An 18,563-nucleotide genomic window follows, 5' to 3' on the forward strand; every position below is an offset into this window, starting at 1 on the left:
CTTTTGTCCTCATAAGAATCTAATGTTATAATATTTTTACGAGTCAAAGACTCACCCTGAATATTTGTCCTTGTCACTTCTTCACTTATATATTGTAAAATTTACATAATTCGCACTTTGAAAACAATAGTGTCACTATATGAAAATATTGATTTTTTAGTATAAACCTTTAAAGATTCCACAGCATCATATCATACTCATTGCCTGATTCCCTATTTGAAATACAACCCTGCAATGAGTTTTAAATAATTGTTCAACTATACTTATCATAGTTGGGTAATGAAGAAATGCTTAGAAATAAAGACACAGGAATATCGATCACGACGCCACTGATCGTTCAAACTGGCTGCTACATTCTGGCATTCAGGCTGTCAACTTCCAACCCCTTTTTTTTTATTTTCGAAGGAAATAATTCAAGAATAAGCTAACAAATATAATCTGATCTCTGACTCTCAAGTAGAAGGGACAAAAAACGTAAATAAATGTGACAAAAGTCAGATTTTTCAAAATATACCTCTTCATGTGGCTCAATTTTTTTTGCATTCATATAATGAAAATTATATATCATAAAATTCTCTACAAGTTTTGTCTGAAGCAATTTTTATAATTTCAACCGTTTTCAAGCTAGAATAAGGCGATGAGCTATAATAGATAATGTATTGAAGAATTGATGTGGCTGGATATGTATCAGCCACATCAATTCGTGAAAATCTATTATTGTATTGAAAACAGAAATATCAAACTGGATACAACAATTTCCGAAGAATTGTCGTTCCAATATTGCGAGCTACTCATGAACGGGCGTAGGAAATCTCAGAGAAGTCGAAACTCGAAATATCTAAATTCTAAAAGCAACTGTAATCATTGTCCCTCATCAGTACAGTGTGTAGCGCTAAATATTCTAACCGGAGGATGGAATGTTGAACGAAATCAAGGCGACGTTTTGAGAAACTATTTCAATTCTCATAATGCAACCACCTTTCTCGCAAATACTGAACCAAAACCTCATTTTCCCTGTAGACTCCTACATCAATTCTCTCAGATTTAACTACTACCTGCAGTCAACGCTTTGAAGTATTGCAGTACTTGCTTTGAAGGAGCAACAATAAAGTTGTGAAAAGTCCCTGAAGGAATGGCTTAACGTCTCTTTTCAGAATTATTCCATTCCCACGAAAATTTATACATATATTAGGTTTATATGATATTCACTTTCATATGAGTTCGTTATCACTAGTAATAGCATCTTTAGTTGGGTGGAGGTAAACTTGTGATAACAAATCCTTGCTGTCACAAATAACATATGTTATATAGACTTATATAAGTACATATTTAATGAAAAATAAAACTAATAAAATCATTTCATTATATTTATTAATTCTCAATTATGTTTCTAAAACAGTTTAAAAATATATGACGGACCTTGACAATATCTAACACTTGACAAATCTGTTGTACCTAGCTAGAAACCTACAGTTGAAATTGAAATCATGGAACCTGTAAAATATTTTCTATTTTAAAAATATGTCCAGACTGGCATTTTTCTTGTAGCAAGAATGTAAATAAGGAGAGCAATCTAAAATTCGATTTTATCAATCGGAAAGATCGAAAATGGTCTTTTTTGATTAATTTCGAAATAACATTCTCCTGTTATCACAAACCTTTGAATTGGATAAATATTGGATTGGAGTTGTATATAAAAATAAATATTGTCTGGTGATGTTACAAACATTTCTGATCACAAAAAGAGTACAATGAGTTTAATTATAACACTTACAATTTGTTTGTCTTGGTACACCAGATATTTTCGACACATTTCTTCATCGAACTGGATTAAAACAGAGGCCTTCGAAACAACAGAGAATATTCTTTAATATAAATAAAAAAGCACAGAATAAACTTGTGTCATTTGCCCCAAATTAGAAACCTGAATGTTACTTATGAGTAAGAGAAAGTTCACTAAGATGATGAAATAAATAAATAATGAATATGGAAAGTATGGAAATAACTATATAAACAATAAAGATATAGAATACTTTTGCAATTCATTTCAAACTCAAAGTATTCAAGGTATTTTCAGTTAAATAATGAAGGGGCGAAAAAAGTATAAAAAAATAAGGGATGTTACCGAATATATCGGGCGAAATAGGAAATTTAATAAAATTTTCTAAATTGAAAATAAAAATGTTCGAATTTAATGAATTGAACTCTGCAGTAATCTAATGATATCGAGATATTTTTTAAGATGGCAATGTGTTTCAATATACCTGATATTAAGTAACATCCGATATATATATACTTTTTAATTGAATATTGAAACTTTGAACGAGAATAGATTATGTAAAATGGAAATAGTAACAGTAATACTTTCTTTACTTCTGAGATAAAATCTAATGATATGGAACATATTTCCATCCTACGGATTTCATCTGTGTGTATAGGTATTTATAATATAAGAAAAATTTCAGAATATCTAATATTCAACTATCTTCAAATCTAAACTATTTGTTAGATTAAAATTTTTCTATAATAACTTTCGTTTCAGTCACAGCAGAAATTTCAAAGAAATAATACTGAAATAGAAAATACAGCCGATTGACAATTTAATGTGAAATGTTCTCGAACTATAATTCTGTATAAACTATTCATTTCTAATTATTTGATTCTTCGAACAAAGGAAGAATATGGTGTTTTCCATTCCTCTACACTCTATAAAACTCATTCAATATTTTATAGGCTACATTTTCCCTATTTATCCTGGCAGTGGCGCCTCTGCATAAAAATCAGGTTCGTCGTCATCTGCATCTGGCTGATCTCCATCCAGCTGAAACAAGCAATTCTTTCATTTTCGAATTGTGTATTTGTTTTCAGGTCTGTGGTAATAAGAGGGGTTCAAATGTTTAACTGTTGTGAAACTAACAGATGTCGGATACCGGAAGTTGATCTTATCATAATAGGATTTTGTTTGTCGTTTACTGATATTTTAGAATTTAAATAAAATTAAGTTCAGCCTGGAATGGATCTGAAGTTGGTTGAGAAGATTACAGGAATAGGAAGGGACACCTATTACCATTACCAATTCGGCAACAAGAGTTCAATTATTTCATATTTGAATGCAGATCAATTGAAAAATGAACATCGATTCTTCAAAATTGACTCACTGAACCGAAGCAATAAACAATATACTATTTTCTGAAACTTTATAGGGATTTCACTCCCAATCTCTGGAACAATATTAAATTTGGAAAGAAAAATGTCTAATGGCCATATGCACCGTTTCATTAAACTTGATTAATTCCTTAAATATAAAAATAATATTTAAAATAGAGAAATTAATAGATCGCAGATCATGTTTGTTCTTATACGGGAGACCACATGATGGATTGGAACAGCACTAAAATTTTAATGACAGAACCGGATCATTATAAACGAAAGATTAAAGAGACCACGTATATTTTGTTGGATCAAAATAATAATTTGGCCAATTGTTCAATAGGAATAGATCATATATTTGTATTTGGATTAATTCACAGAAGAAAGAACTGTCATCCGGTAATTTCAAAATTAAATGAATTAACGTTTCAAAAGATTTTCCAAAATTGACCTTCGTAGTCTGACGTAGACTCCAAAACGTTACTATATATAATTATAATTTCAAAGTTCCTTTTTTCAGTTCATTGTCGTGCAACAATTTTTTCTATTTGATTTGCTCCTGACAAATTAGTGCAAAAATTTACGCAGGAGCAAATCGGTTATTTGAATTTTTTAATTGATGTTGTTCCAGAAATTAGGAGTGAAAACCCTGAAAAGTTTCAAAAAATTGATATTATCTCGCTCTCCTGATCGTCTAATAATTTTATTATGAACAAAAATACTACATATATAGAAAATGATTCGAATTGAGCTCCATTCGCTTTCATACAATAATACAAACGTGATTTGAATGTCTGTCGCACATTCTGAAAGACTTATGGTGTTAATTTATGGCAATATTGAATTATTTTTTGTCGCTCAGTTTCATAGATTTCAGATTTGAGGTGTCCCAAAGGAAAACATCTATACACGTCCGATATTTCATTTTCTATTTCAGTAGTACATTTCGATTAATTCTACACATCGACGTAGCCAGGGTAGAGTTTCGGAGGGGGGAAAGTGAATTGAAATTTTTCTGATTTTGATAATAATATATCAATGATCATATAAAGTGAGAATCTTTGAAACTGATATTATGAACCTATATTATTTCGGGGGGAGTTCATAGTAATGGAATGTTTTTTGTGGAAAAATATTCTACAGAAACTTTTTTGTTGCAAATTGCCTGTAGAATAACAACATACATTTTCATTATTTTAGTCAATTCTACGTAAAAAACGGGTTTTACCTAAATGAACCCTATACCCGAAAGGAAAAATTTCTTATATCTAAGTTTAAGGAAAAAAAGCAATTTCGAACTGCTTGATTAGTCCTTGACATCCGGTAACCGAAACTAAAATTCATTGTTCCGATAAAAAATTTTGACATTTCATGATTTGTCTCTGAGATGTTTTTAGAAATCTTATTGGTATATATCTAATAAATACAGAATTATTATATGTTCTAAGAATAAATAATCTGTTGGGATTATTGAGAACCCTGTGGTTTTCGGAATGTTTGAAATTGCTGTTTTCCCTTATTTCTAGTTTTTTCGTGATAACTTTGAAAGCTGTCGTTTTAGGTATAGGGTTTATTCAGTAAACCTCCCTTCTTTTTTAGATAGTATAGAGTGAAATATTCAAAAAATATTTGAAATTAAGTTGAAAATCTTGAGTTAATACGTATCAGATTTCCGGTCCGAACAGCCAATTGTGTTATAATGTGACAGAATTTCAAAATTGAAAATGGTGGGTATTTCTTAGAAAAAAAACCTTCCGGCAGAAATAATCAAAAAGGATGAACCTGTTTTCACTTTTTTTTTTCATAAGAATACCAATTACTCATAAACCTTTTACTGAGGGGAGGGGTAGTGGAATGAAGTGGACTGGAGTGGAGTAGGGTAGACAAATGAAGTGAAATAAAGTAAAGTGAAGTAGAGTAAATTAAAATGAGGTAAGTAAAGATGAGTAAATTGAAATGAGATAAGTGGAGATATGTAAAGAAAATTAGTTTAGCGAAGCAGCAGGCAAGCATAACTAGTGAATATAATAATTTTACATTTATTGGAAGATGGGATCAATGATGCTTTGTGTGGTTTTGCTCCATTTCATAGAAATATTTAGGAATTCATTAGAGTCATGTTAAAAAACTATTTCTTTCCCCAAGATTTCGACGCTCAAAAGTTGAGAGGTTAAGGACATAGAGTTATTTGAAGTTATCTATTCTATAATTTCCTGAGGAGTGACATCCCTGAGGATCAGAATCCTATTCTTCCACGCCCTGTATAAACAATCTTTCTCAATATCATATGATATGGTGGCATTTGTATGAATATACAGGGTGTCCCAAAACTTGTGAATCAAACGTCACAACACGATAGAGTAGTTCAAATACTATCTAATGACACCAATATTAGTTGATCGAAAATTTACCGTTTCCAAAAAAACCTAACCTGAAATTTCCGATTTTCGGTCTGTTATTCTAATCACAGGGCCAATTTGTGATTAAGGACAGCGTTTTTCGAATAAACCCCTATAGAGGGGGTTTATTCTGAGTAATAAACATTATGTAGAAAAAACAATTGTTTTAATTTACATTTACTTAGGTTTTCGATTAACTACTTGAAATAATTTTAATTAGGTGTAATAAAACAATAATCTAGTATTACTATGATTTAAAATCGCTATCCTTCTTCACAAACTGGCCCTGTGATTGAAAAAAATAGTTCGAAAATCGGCAACTTTGGGTATTTTCATAAAATTCTGAATATTTTGGAAACGGTACATTTTCGCTGAACTAATATTGGTGTCATTCAATAGTATTTGGTCTACTCTATCGTGGTGTGACGTTTGATTCACTAGTTTTGGGACAGCCTGTATACAGGGTGTCCCGTAAAGACCACGTCAAACGAAAACGGAAAGTAGATCAGAATGTGCTCTACCTGATGTGAAAAAATCGTTCATATAAAAGTCTCACAGTTTTCGAGTTATTTGATGTTTTATGAAAATGTTGAATTTTTTCGCTTAAAATGCTTTCTCTCTTGCGGAAGCTACAATTTAATACTTTTCGAATCAGTTTTTTTCCGTAAATTTTGTTGAATGATTACTTCAATTCATGCAATAAAAAATACCACAAAATATTATGCAGGGATTCTGAAAAAAAAAATTTAAATTCATGTTCTGAAGGAAGTGTTTTTTTGTGCTGAATTCTATCTGACGTGGTATAAAAAAAAGACACTAGATCTTTTCTGCACATTACGTTGAAAAGTTGCCCATTTTGTAAGGATTCCGAAAAGGTAAAATATAGGTGATAACCTTCTTCACGAAAAAAGATATTTGAATGTTTATCGAAAATGGAGCAAATTTGTGAAAAACTGATTTTGTCACCCTTTCTACAAATTCTTTCATTTTGCAGATTCTGCTGTAACATATTGAATAATTCTCTTGAAAAATGTCAGTTAGTCCTTAAATTACTTATAAAATGAAATTATTCATTAATTGCAATAATATAATATAATAACGCACAAGACCTTCAACATCAACAAATCTATTGTGAAGAAACTTTATAAAAATATCAATAATAGAAATTCAGAATTCTTATGAGAGTAAATGCTCAAAATGGCCCCCCCCTTCGCTAATACATGCCCTGCCTCTATTGAGAAATGCCCTTTTCAAACCACTTTACGGTGAATTTATGGACTGGAATATACGATGAAAAAATATTCGGTCCGACAGAATTGCTGCAATCATTAAACAGCACCAACTATTTGAATTTTCTAAGGAACAGTGTACCCTTACTCTTAGGAGATATACCACTGGAAATGCGACATAATCTATGGTTTCAACACGACGGGTGCCCAGCACACTACACTCGTCATGTTAGGGAATATTTACACCAAACATATCCTCCCCGTTCACCAGACTTAAATCCTCTGGAGTTTTTTTACTGGGGTTTTTTAAAAAATTAAATTTATTCGAATCCCATAAAAGATGAAGCACAAGTTAGGGACCGCATTCGTATTTCAGCAGCCAAAATAGCGGGAGAAGTTTGTATGGTTTGAAAATGTTATTTCTCAATAGATGCAGGGCATGTATTAGTGAAGGGGGTGGTTATTTTGAGCATTTGCTCTAATAATAATCCTGAATTTTTATTATTGATATTTTTATAAGGTTTCTTCACAATAGATTTGTTGATGTTGAAGGTCCTGTGCGTTATTACATTACATATATCATTGCAATTAATGAATAATTTCATTTTATGAGTAATTTAAGGACTAACTGACATTTTTCAAGAGAATTATTCAATATTGTAACGTTTTCTTCGCTTGATTAAAACGTCCAACTTATTAAAATTATTTATTTACACTTAATACATTTATAACTCACAAACTGACTATTACACTACTATTTATTTCCACTCGTATTTATTTCCACTAGTCGCTTGCACTTTGAACTATCACTGTACTTGTACTTGCCTACCTGCTCCTCCGCTGGGCTTATATAGGCGCCGGAAACATTCAGGTACCTTCGCGAACCTTTCGCGCTTCTTCTAGAAGGAAGCGACCGCCCTGGTTCTCGAAAGGTCCGACCGCAAGGGCCGGACTGGTTACACTGTCCCCTCCTTAAGCCTGTTCTGTCCCAGAACAGATTTAGTGAATTTCTCCGAGGACCGTGGCGAAACTTGCAGTCATCACCATTCCTACAGTAGCCATTCTGATGGAAGTAGCACTCCACAGTTTTTCCAGGCTCCCTGGCCTGCTTTGGGTTGAAACTGCACACCAGGATCCGTATACCAGTCCCCTGAAATACCACCTCCAGCATGCTTCGCACAACTCGCCAATTCAGCTGGTCCAATCCACAACCGAGCTTGGGAACAGCTAATTTCCTAACTCCAAAGCGTTGAAGGTCTTCTTTCAAGCTATGCAGTGCCGTCCATAGATTCTGATAGGTTGGCTTCTGATAGGAATGTCGCTTGGTGACTAGGTAATAAATGAACCGACCTTCAGCCTTCAATTTCAAAACTTTTCCGATTCTTGGCTGTTGTCGCAATAGTTGTTCCTGACGTCCAAATTTATTTCTGAATACTCTGGCTATTCCTTTGCTCATACGAAGGTCCTCCGCTACGCAATGAGCGAGAGAGTATTCCTCAGACACGGTAAAGAGATCTTGATGTACTTCCTGTGTAACGCTGAACCGTGCAACGCGTGTCTCACCATAACAATCCATAAACTTCTGGTAATCGCTGCTACCTTGCATCGGGGCTTCCACAAGACGTACTTCTTCTTCGTCCTGCGCGTACGGGGCTAATCGGTTGAAATGGACAACCTTTGGTTTTCCTCTGGGGAGCTTCCTTATCCGGTAAACTACATCGTTTATCCTCTTGATTACTTCATACGGTCCCTCCCACTGCCTCTGCAGCTTTGGTGAAAATCCTTTCCTCCTTTGTGGATTATGTAGCCACACCAGATCTCCAGCGGTGAATCCACCTTCAATAGCCTTGATGTCGTAGCGCATTTTCATTCGGTCACTTGCTTGCTGCATTTGATTGCGCACCTTGCCATGAATGTAATCCAGCTTGTTCCTTAATTTACTAACGTAGTCCTCCCCAGCTACGTCTTCTCCAGGCTTACATCCAAACTCTAAGTCGCAAGGCAGTCTTATTTCTCGGCCGAACATTATACTGGATGGAGTTTCCTTGGTAGATTCTTGAACCGAAGATCTATATGCCATGGTGAATAGATGTAAATATTCATCCCAATCCCGCTGATGATCAGAAACTACTTTGGCTAAATGTTTTCCCATGGTCCGATTCATTCGTTCGACCATGCCGTCTGATTGTGGATGAAGAGGTGTAGTCCTTGTTTTGTGAATTCCCAATTTGCTGCATACTTCTTGGAATAACTTCGATTCAAAATTTCGGCCTTGATCACAATGCAGCTCCAGAGGTATTCCAAATCTGCAGAAGAATTCTCTGACCAATTTATCAGCTACCGTACTTGCTTCTTGATTAGGAATACCGTAGGCCTCCACCCATTTCGTGAAATAGTCCATCGCTACCAAAATGTACTTATTTCCATGGTCTGTTTCGGGAAAGGGGCCAGCGATGTCGATAGCTACTCGTTCCATGGGAGATCCGACGTTATATTGCTTCATTGGTGCTTTTCCTCTACCATAAGGTCCGTTAGCAGCAGCGCAAACCTTGCATCTTCTACACCAATCTTTAACGTCCCTCTTACAATTTGGCCAATAGAATCGCTGCCTGACTTTTTCCAATGTCTTGGTTATCCCGAAATGTCCACCTGAAGTTCCGTTATGTAGTCTGGTCAGAATGTCTGTCACACGGCTCTTCGGCACAATCAACTGAAGTCTCTGCTCAGTTCCATCTTCATTTTCCCAACAACGTTTCAGAAGACCTCCATCAATCTTCAACGTTTCCCATTGTGCCCAATACGACTTCACATTCTGGCTCAGTCTGGATACTTCTTCCCAAGTAGGTCGTCTACCGCTCTTCTTCCAACTCAGGATTATTTTCAAGTCGTTATCTTCCTCTTGTGCTCTTTGAATTTCTTCAGGTAGCCAGTCGTCTTCGATTCCGGTGGTCCGCCTTAAATCGATCTTTTCTTCCAGGCGCGAACAATGGCTGGAATTCTGGGGATTCTCGATGGTTTTGGTCGAGCCATTGTCTACCACAGCGACTCCTTTTATTTTCCCAGCTGTAGCCCTTTCAAATTCTGGACGATTTTGCTTGAAATGCATCCTTTTGTTGGAGTTCCAGCACACAGCATCCTTTTTCCTAGCAAGCAATATTCTGCGGACTTTTTCTCTGACAATGTCCTCAATAGATCGGTCTGTTTCTTGGACTTGTCTTACACGAAGGTGTCCCCTATGCGACGCTTGCTTCGCTGCCTCAATTTCCAAAGCCTGGGCTACGGCATCATCTATAGTTCTAGGGCGTGCTAGTCTCAGGGCTTGTTGTATTTCACTATCCTTTATCCCATCCACGAATGTCTGGATTGATAGCTGTTCCAGGAAGCTATCTGGAGCAGATGGATAAGCCAGCCTGACTAATCTCGCCACATCAGCTTCAAACTCCTGGAGATTTTCCCCTGTTTTCTGCACTCGGTTCTTTATTTGTGCATGGTATACTTGTTGTAGATGAGCATCACCATATCTCATCTGAAGTTTCGATGTAAGAACTTCGTAACAGGCTTGTTGACTCTCCGGGATCGTCTGGAGAATGTTGAGTGCCTCTCCTCGTAGAGCTATAATTAATGCCGTGGCTTTTTCGTTGTCGTTCCAATTGTTTACCAGGGCAGCAGCTTCAAACTGTTTTTGATATGTCGACCAGGGTATTTTTCCATCAAAAGTTGGAGGCTTGATCTTCATTCTACTACCTTCGCCGTCATTTTCCGCTTTCGCTGAGCTGTAGGGTGTTGAAGCCAGAATATCTGTTCTGTTTGACGTTCTTTTCAAGGAATCTATCAATTTGGAATGATATTCAATTATTCCTGCCATTTCTTCAAATTTTCCATTAACGTCATCATAAACTTTGTCAAACTTTTCGTCAACTCTTTCATAAACTTTGTCAAACTTTTCATCAACTCTTTCATAAACTTCGTCAAATTTTTCGTTCACTATATCAAACTTCTCGTCTACTTTTTCAAATTTTTCATTTATGGTTTCCAGTTTCTTATCCAATTTATCTGTAAGTTGACTCACCACATCATTACAATTTTCCTTAATCTGGTCCATTTTCTCATTCAATTTTCGAGAATTTTCTTCCATTTGTTCATTCAACTTACAAGAGTTCTCGTCCATTTTCTCATTCATTTTACAAGAGTTCTCGTCCATTTTCTCATTCATTTTACAAGAGTTCTCGTCCATTTTCTCATTCAATTTTCGAGAATTTTCTTCCATTCTTTCGTTCATCTTACTCAAAAACTCCATTACCGCTTGAGTCTCCATTGCGTTCTGCAGTCTTGTGGTCACTGGCATGAACTTCAAATAACCAAAAATATTTATTCAATTCGAGCGATGTTAGACCGCACACTTGACACCAATGTAACGTTTTCTTCGCTTGATTAAAACGTCCAACTTATTAAAATTATTTATTTACACTTAATACATTTATAACTCACAAACTGACTATTACACTACTATTTATTTCCACTCGTATTTATTTCCACTAGTCGCTTGCACTTTGAACTATCACTGTACTTGTACTTGCCTACCTGCTCCTCCGCTGGGCTTATATAGGCGCCGGAAACATTCAGGTACCTTCGCGAACCTTTCGCGCTTCTTCTAGAAGGAAGCGACCGCCCTGGTTCTCGAAAGGTCCGACCGCAAGGGCCGGACTGGTTACAATATGATACATCAGAATCTGCAAAATGAAAGAATTTGTAGAAAGGGTGACAAAATCAGTTTTTCACAAATCTGTTCCATTTTCGATAAACATTCAAATATCTTTTTTCGTGAAGAAGGTTATCACCTATATTTTACCTTTTCGGAATCCTTACAAAATGGGCAACTTTTCAACGTAATGTGCAGAAAAGATCTATTGTCTTTTTTTTATACCACGTCAGATAGAATTCAGCACAAAAAAACACTTTCTTCAGAACATGAATTTCAATTTTTTTTTCAGAATCCCTGTATAATATTTTGTGTTATTTTTCATTGCATGAATTGAAGTAATCATTCAGCAAAATTTACGGAAAAAAAACTGATACGAAAAGTATTAAATTGTAGCTTCCACAAGAGAAAAAGCATTTTAAGCGAAAAAATTCAACATTTTCATAAAACATCAAATATCTCGAAAACTGTGAGACTTTCATACGAACAATTTTTTCACATCAGATAGAGCACATTCTAATCTACTTTTCGTTTTCGTTTGACGTGGTCTTTACGGGACACCCTTTATAATCCACCTCTTCTTAATTACGTTCGATAGAATGAGTAACAGAATTTATTATCTCTTTGCTATCCTAAAATCTAAAAACTATTGTTTATTTCATTTTTTCAATCGGTTCGAATGTTATTATTATTATTATTCCAGATAATAAGATGAGGCCCAAGCCTATGAATCTCATACATAAAAGAAAAAGAAAAATTGACACTTTGTACATGAATAAACTGAAAAACTATTCTAACAAAAATATAGAGTTGTTAAAGTAGAATAATTTTCAATTTTATTCCATGTGTGACATATGATTCTGAAGCGAAGACTTTATTACAATAGAAGTCACAGAAATTAAGGTGAGATGGAACGATCGACTCAGTATCTGATTTAACAAACTGGAGTAGAGAAGCTTCAAGTTTTACGAAAGATCCTTCAAGAACACATGGAAATGAAGCTCATGTTTGCTGGGGAAATTTATTCAGTGGAACTTTTTTTCGGTCATGGCCGAGAGTTTTCAAATTGGAAGTGAAAACGCACATTCAATTAAAGACCAACTGCATCTCATTCCACACTAAATGAAAGTTTATTCCAGATTGAAGTATGTAAAACAAATGGAAAAAGTAAGAAAACGTTCTTGTGAACGATTCAATAGCAATGTCAAACTAACATTTGAATTATGGTGAAATCGGTGAAATTCTATACTATCTCGCGAAGGTTAATTCGTTAACTGTATAGCCATCTCCTTTTTGTATAATGAGTAATTTAATTTTAGAAACGCTCTTATGTAGAGCAAGAGTAATGCAAAGCTTTTCGGTTCTCCTTCCTATACCCCTACAGCAGGAGGGACAGGTCTGAACAACGTTATCTCGTAATAGCTTCAAATGAACATGTGTACAACGTACAACCCATTGTCAATATAGATAGGTATATGTGTAAACTGTAAATTAACAACAAAGGGCTCAAGGCTAGTTGAGCTTGTTTCACGAAGCATTGACAGCTCAATTAGGCACTCTTGGTGCATTCATTTTCTGCTAGAAAAAGGGGATACCTGAAAAGTTTTCCAGGCCTTCTGAAAAATGAATTATTTGATAGATATTTCGATTAGCTTTTTTTGAATCCCAACTTTGCCATATCGTATCAAAAGAATTTTCAGCAGCATCGTCTAATTCTTCTTCCCAACTCATTTAACGATGAAAACACGTCTATACAAAGTAGAAAAGTTGAAATTCAGAAAGAACACATCGAAATCTATAATAGCCATTACCAACACTCCTGGAAAACTACGGGTAAAGTCCAGGTAAAAAGCTCAATTATTATTATGCAGCTATTCACGAAATTATTTCTGCTCCACAAGAATTTAGTTAAGACAATTTGTGACCGTTTCAAAAATTGCCGATTCTTGTGCACCAATGTTCACTGATGGGATTTCAAATGTTAATTCTATTAACCCATATGGTCCCACACATGTTTTTCTCTTTATTTCGATAAATTTCACTATATACTGATGAAATGAGATGAGTAAGACACATTAGACTCTTTTTCGAAGGAAAAATCAAGTGGTGATTTCGGAAAAAAATATGCACTTAAACGAGTACACTGGGCACTCGTGAGGTCTCAGGCAATACCTCGGGCAATACAAATGATATTATGTGAAATTTCATTTTATTACACATGTATGGTATATTATATAATATGGTTTATTAGTTAAACATTGTGATACTTTATGAAACAGTCGCGCTCAATACAAAGGATAACATTGCATTGATCGAAGATGGCATTGCCGACATCCTAATTGTTTTTCGTTTTTTGCTGAAAACAAGAGAAGTTTCACTGAACTTGAATGTGATATATAATACAAAAAACTGGACACGAACTATCACTGAGTGTGAGTTCGAGATTCAGCTACCCCTGTTTGAAAACCTTCTAGACCCGCTCATTATACATCATAGAACACTACAGTATCGATGCAGTTTTGATGCAAACTGGTAGATGCCATCAGAGGGACATTTTACCTGTAGGTGATCAACTGTACCCAAATGAGTACAATGGGACCATATGGGTTAAGCCCATTTGTAACAGACGAAAATTCTCAGGAGAATTCTCTACAGAATTTTGGCATGAAAACAGCAGAATATTTTTTATGCAACTGTGAATTCTACCGAAAGCCGAAAGTACGAGTAAATTCTCTATGGAATTTTCAACTGGAGCAAACAGGCTTTATACATGGTGTTCCTAAATTGGAGTTACAAACTAAGAGGGGAGATCCTACGGGTAATTTTAAGAATAAAGTTCCGTAAACATGGGAGAGCAATGGTTTTGTTTTCGAGTGCAGGGTGCTAAAATTTAGATTTTTGGATTGGTATGCTCACCAAAAAAGTTCTGGGGGAAAACAGTGGACAGTGTTCCAGAAAAAATATCACCCTATAGATTTACTATCGAAATTGGCATGTCACATGGTGTGACCCATGAATAATAATATTTTACCAAATTTCAGTTGAATATCTTGTGAAGTGTAAATACTACAAGAGAAAAAAAAATTCTAAACTTCGAAAACGAATCGTGTGCGGCCCCATGGTTATGAGACTTTTTTTCTCAAAGTTACTCAAGGAATCTCCTCTTTTCGTTTATACCAATTTGAGAACATCCTGTATGTGAATGTTATTTTGCTCCTCGTTTGATAACTTTTTTCAGTGTCAGGCAAATCATTCCCGGATGCATTTCTAAGAATTTTGGATTAGTAATAGTTTTTCTTTTTTACAATCAATTTTGATTCAAAATATGAAAATTTGTTTTGCAATAATGCCTAGATATATTATAAACTAGGCATGTGCGGATGAAGCAAACAGGGTTATTGGTATGATAGAGGCAGGACGTAATCAGAAAGATGTTGCGAATTTCTTTCAAGTTAATGAAAGCGCCCAAGATCTACCACTTTTGCACAAGATCGGTTTTTGAACACTTCTGGTGATTTGATTCCGATTGAAACAAGTCGTTGAGGACTTCGAAACTATATTCTCGACAATCTCGACGACTTTTGACAAGGATTCCACAAACTCAGAATCATATGGGATGGACCAATGAGCACGTGAATTGGAACGATCAATGGAGGTCTTTATTGCTCCCAGATGAGTCCGTTATGGACCCATCCCCTTGGGTCCAGATATAGAAGATCGGTTCAGGAAGTTCATCCATGCAGAGGTGCTACAGTTAGTGTTTGGTTGGGGAGGTATTTGTTTCAATGGACGTATTGTTGGTGCTTGATGCTACCATGAATGCACAGATTTGCGTAGAGCAAGTCATTGACAATATTGTTACTTTGTTTCATGCTGCAATTTGGCCAAATTTCTTATTTCTGAACGATAATGCGCCACACCATCGTGCGAGAATTGTCGATGAACCTTTGGAAATTCATGGTATTCCCCATTTGGCCCTGTTCCCTTGGTCGCCAGACCTCAATCCCATTGAATACGCATGGGATAAGGTACAAAGAGCTTTGGCTTTTCATCAACATCTCCATTTGTCATTGTCATTTTTCAATTTTTCGATGTTTGTTGTTTATGTTTACAATAGTTGTTTCAATGTTATGATAGTTTCTGAATCAAGACAGTTTATAATTAACCTCAACTTAAAGGTGTGGTAACAAGTTAACTTTTATGAATGTTATAATAATTAATACCAATTGCAGCATCCTGAAGAAGACGACGAGTGTCGTCGAAACGTAGATGCAATAAAAAAGAGTATACATTAAGGCCAATTGATTGAACTGTTTTCCCTTAGACACTCACAATTGTTTTCTATACTCAAGACGAAACCACCATTCCGAAATTCCCATTTTTGAAAGAATTCTATGAAACCATTGACCACAAAAATGTTCACTCCCAATAAATCTCCATCTCTATGATACGAATTAAAACTTCATTTGTTAGCTGAAACATCTATAACTTCAATAAAATAATGTAATTCATGTAACACTCATGTTCAATGAATATCAAGCACAATTTCTATTATCAGTTTCAATATAACTCATAAAAAAGTGTCAACTTGAGTACCATTATTCTGTGAATAAATTGTGACATCTTTTCTGAAAAGATTCCACTGTATTCAAAGGTATGCAACGAAGGAAATGTCTCTGCTCTAAATCAAGACTGAAGTCTTTTATTTTCAACATATCTCCTTACGAAAAAATCCAAACGATTGATCTCTGCTGATGTTGCTGATCAGGCAACAGGACCATGCGTTCCCATCCACTGGTTGCCTATATCTATGGCAATGCGAATTTTTGGAAATTATCTAGAGCAAAAAATTTATCTCGTTCTATGACCTTACAATGCATTGAAGTATTCTATGTCCTCTTCATTCATAGAATAATGTATGTGAGACTCGACAAGTGATTATTTCATTTCTATGCTGATTTTGCCTTGAAGATATAAGTAGTATATAGGCATATTCATATATTTTTTTGAAAAGGTAATTTTTGTGTGTAATATTTAATATTAGATCAAAAAAAGAATGCATTCGCAAAAAACGAAGTTTTTCCACCCTAAATTTCGGATTTGGCCAAGCGGAATCAAATGTTTATGTTAACGAGTCTCTTAGCACATTTAATCGGAGTCTCTTTTACACGGCCAGACAATTTGCGAGGTCCAATGGGTTTAAGTTTTGTTGGACTCAGGATTGCAGGATTTTGTTGAGAAAGGATGAAAAATCCAAAATATTTAATGTGACTTCTAGTGAACAGTTACAGAGCCTGAATTGAATATTTTCTCGTCAAACTTTCTGGAAGTAAGTAGATTCGATGGATTCTTCACTCAATATCTACTATCAGAACTGCCGTGGATTGAGAACAAAAACTCGTGATTTTTATTTGGCTTCTTTGAATGCTGACTACGATTTAATTTGTGTTACCGAATCCTGGCTCAAACCTCATGTATACAGTTCTGAAGTTATTTCTGATAATTACAATGTATTTCGAAGAGACCGATGCGAATCAAATAGTTCCAAAAAGGAAGGAGGTGGAGTTCTACTGGCTGTGTCGACAAGAATAAAGGCGGAAATGTTGAACGGTTTTTCTGGTGATTCTGCGATTGAGGATCTTTGGCTGAGGATAACTGTTGCTGAGGATGGGAGAAATCTCATATTGTGTGTCTGTTACTGCCCTCCCAACACCAGTACTGAGGACTATATGCGCTTCTTCAATTATGTGTCGTCCCTGATGGAGGAGAACCCGAAGAGACATTTCTTGATACTCGGTGATTTCAATCTGGGACAGTTTTCATGGACGGTTGGGGGGGACCCAGGTTTGGAATGTAATTTAGTTGATAATGACGTGTACTCTGCGTTCAGAGATTTTGTTTCGTTGAACTCTTTGTTTCAATTTAATGATGTGTTGAATTCCTATAATAGAATTTTAGATTTAGTTATGTATAATGGGGAGCATGTTAGAGTACGTAAAAATGCATCATGCTTTGTGCCGGAGGATGCTCATCATCCATCATTAGATATTTATGTTGATATCTCAGTTTCCAGGGTTGCTTTTAAATCCCGATCGCAACATAAATTTTTTCGTGCCAATTATGAGGGGATGAGGGCGAATCTGTCTTTGATAAATTGGAGGGAGCGATTATCGGATACGGATGTAAATAAGTGTGTTGATAATTTTTATGAAACTTTGAATGAATTAATAGAAGAATATGTCCCTAAAAGAAATGTGAAAACAGTAAAGTATCCCTTTTGGTATTCAAAAGAATCAATCGCTGCCGTCAATGTTAAGACTAAATTTCACAAAAAATTCAAAAGATTCCGAGACAGATTCAATTATGAAATGTTTGTTCAGGCTCGGAAAAAGTCGAAGTTTTTGATTCAAAGGGATTATAAGGGTTATATTTCCTCTGTCGAGACGAATATTCCTGGTAATCCCAAAGCCTTCTGGACATACGTTGGTTCTTTGAGGAAGGGTTCTTCAGGCATCCCATCTGTAGTGAACTCGGGAGATTTAACTTTCAAGGATGATTTTTCCATAGCTAATGCCTTTTCGTCTTATTTTGCTGGTTACTTTGAGGGTTCGGATAAGCCAATTCTTTATAAGAGTAGAAGCTCGTTCAGCACGACAGTTTGTATTGACAGTATAGAGTTGGATGCAATAAAAACGAAAATTAATAGTTTAGATCAGAATAAGGGCTCTGGGCCCGATTCGATTCCTCCTGTTTTCATAAAGTCATGTGGTGATTTGCTCGCGGAACCACTACACATAATTTTTAATAAATCCTTGCTCACGGGTGTTTTCCCCAATAGGTGGAAATGGGCTAAAGTTGTCCCCATTCTAAAGAACGGTAGCAAAAATGACATAAAGAATTACAGACCGGTATCTATCATGAGCCATTTCGGAAAAATAAATATGGACGATCGTATTCAAGTAGACTCGATATATGCGGACATGTCGAAGGCTTTCGATAGGGTACATCATCCTACTCTATTAGCTATTTTGGCGGATTATGGCGTGACGGGAAAATTTTTGGAGTGGATGGAGTCCTATCTCTCGG

At 35.4% G+C, this 18,563-nt stretch overlaps 1 protein-coding gene across 3 annotated transcripts in view; it reads right to left on the reverse strand.

The window, feature by feature from the left end:
* Positions 1–1,353: 1,353 nt before the first annotated feature.
* LOC123320214 (anion exchange protein 3) overlaps positions 1,354–18,563 on the reverse strand; it is a 254,710-nt gene continuing 237,500 nt past the window's right edge. For all 3 annotated transcript variants that reach the window (XM_044907456.1, XM_044907464.1, XM_044907448.1), the window contains one exon: positions 1,354–2,821. In XM_044907456.1, the coding sequence (XP_044763391.1) occupies positions 2,750–2,821 (72 nt within the window). In that variant the 3' untranslated portion in view covers positions 1,354–2,749. The remainder of the gene's footprint in view (positions 2,822–18,563) is intronic.

Source organism: Coccinella septempunctata, chromosome 1 (assembly GCF_907165205.1).
Source record: "Coccinella septempunctata chromosome 1, icCocSept1.1, whole genome shotgun sequence".
Classification (NCBI taxonomy): Eukaryota; Metazoa; Arthropoda; class Insecta; order Coleoptera; family Coccinellidae; genus Coccinella; species Coccinella septempunctata.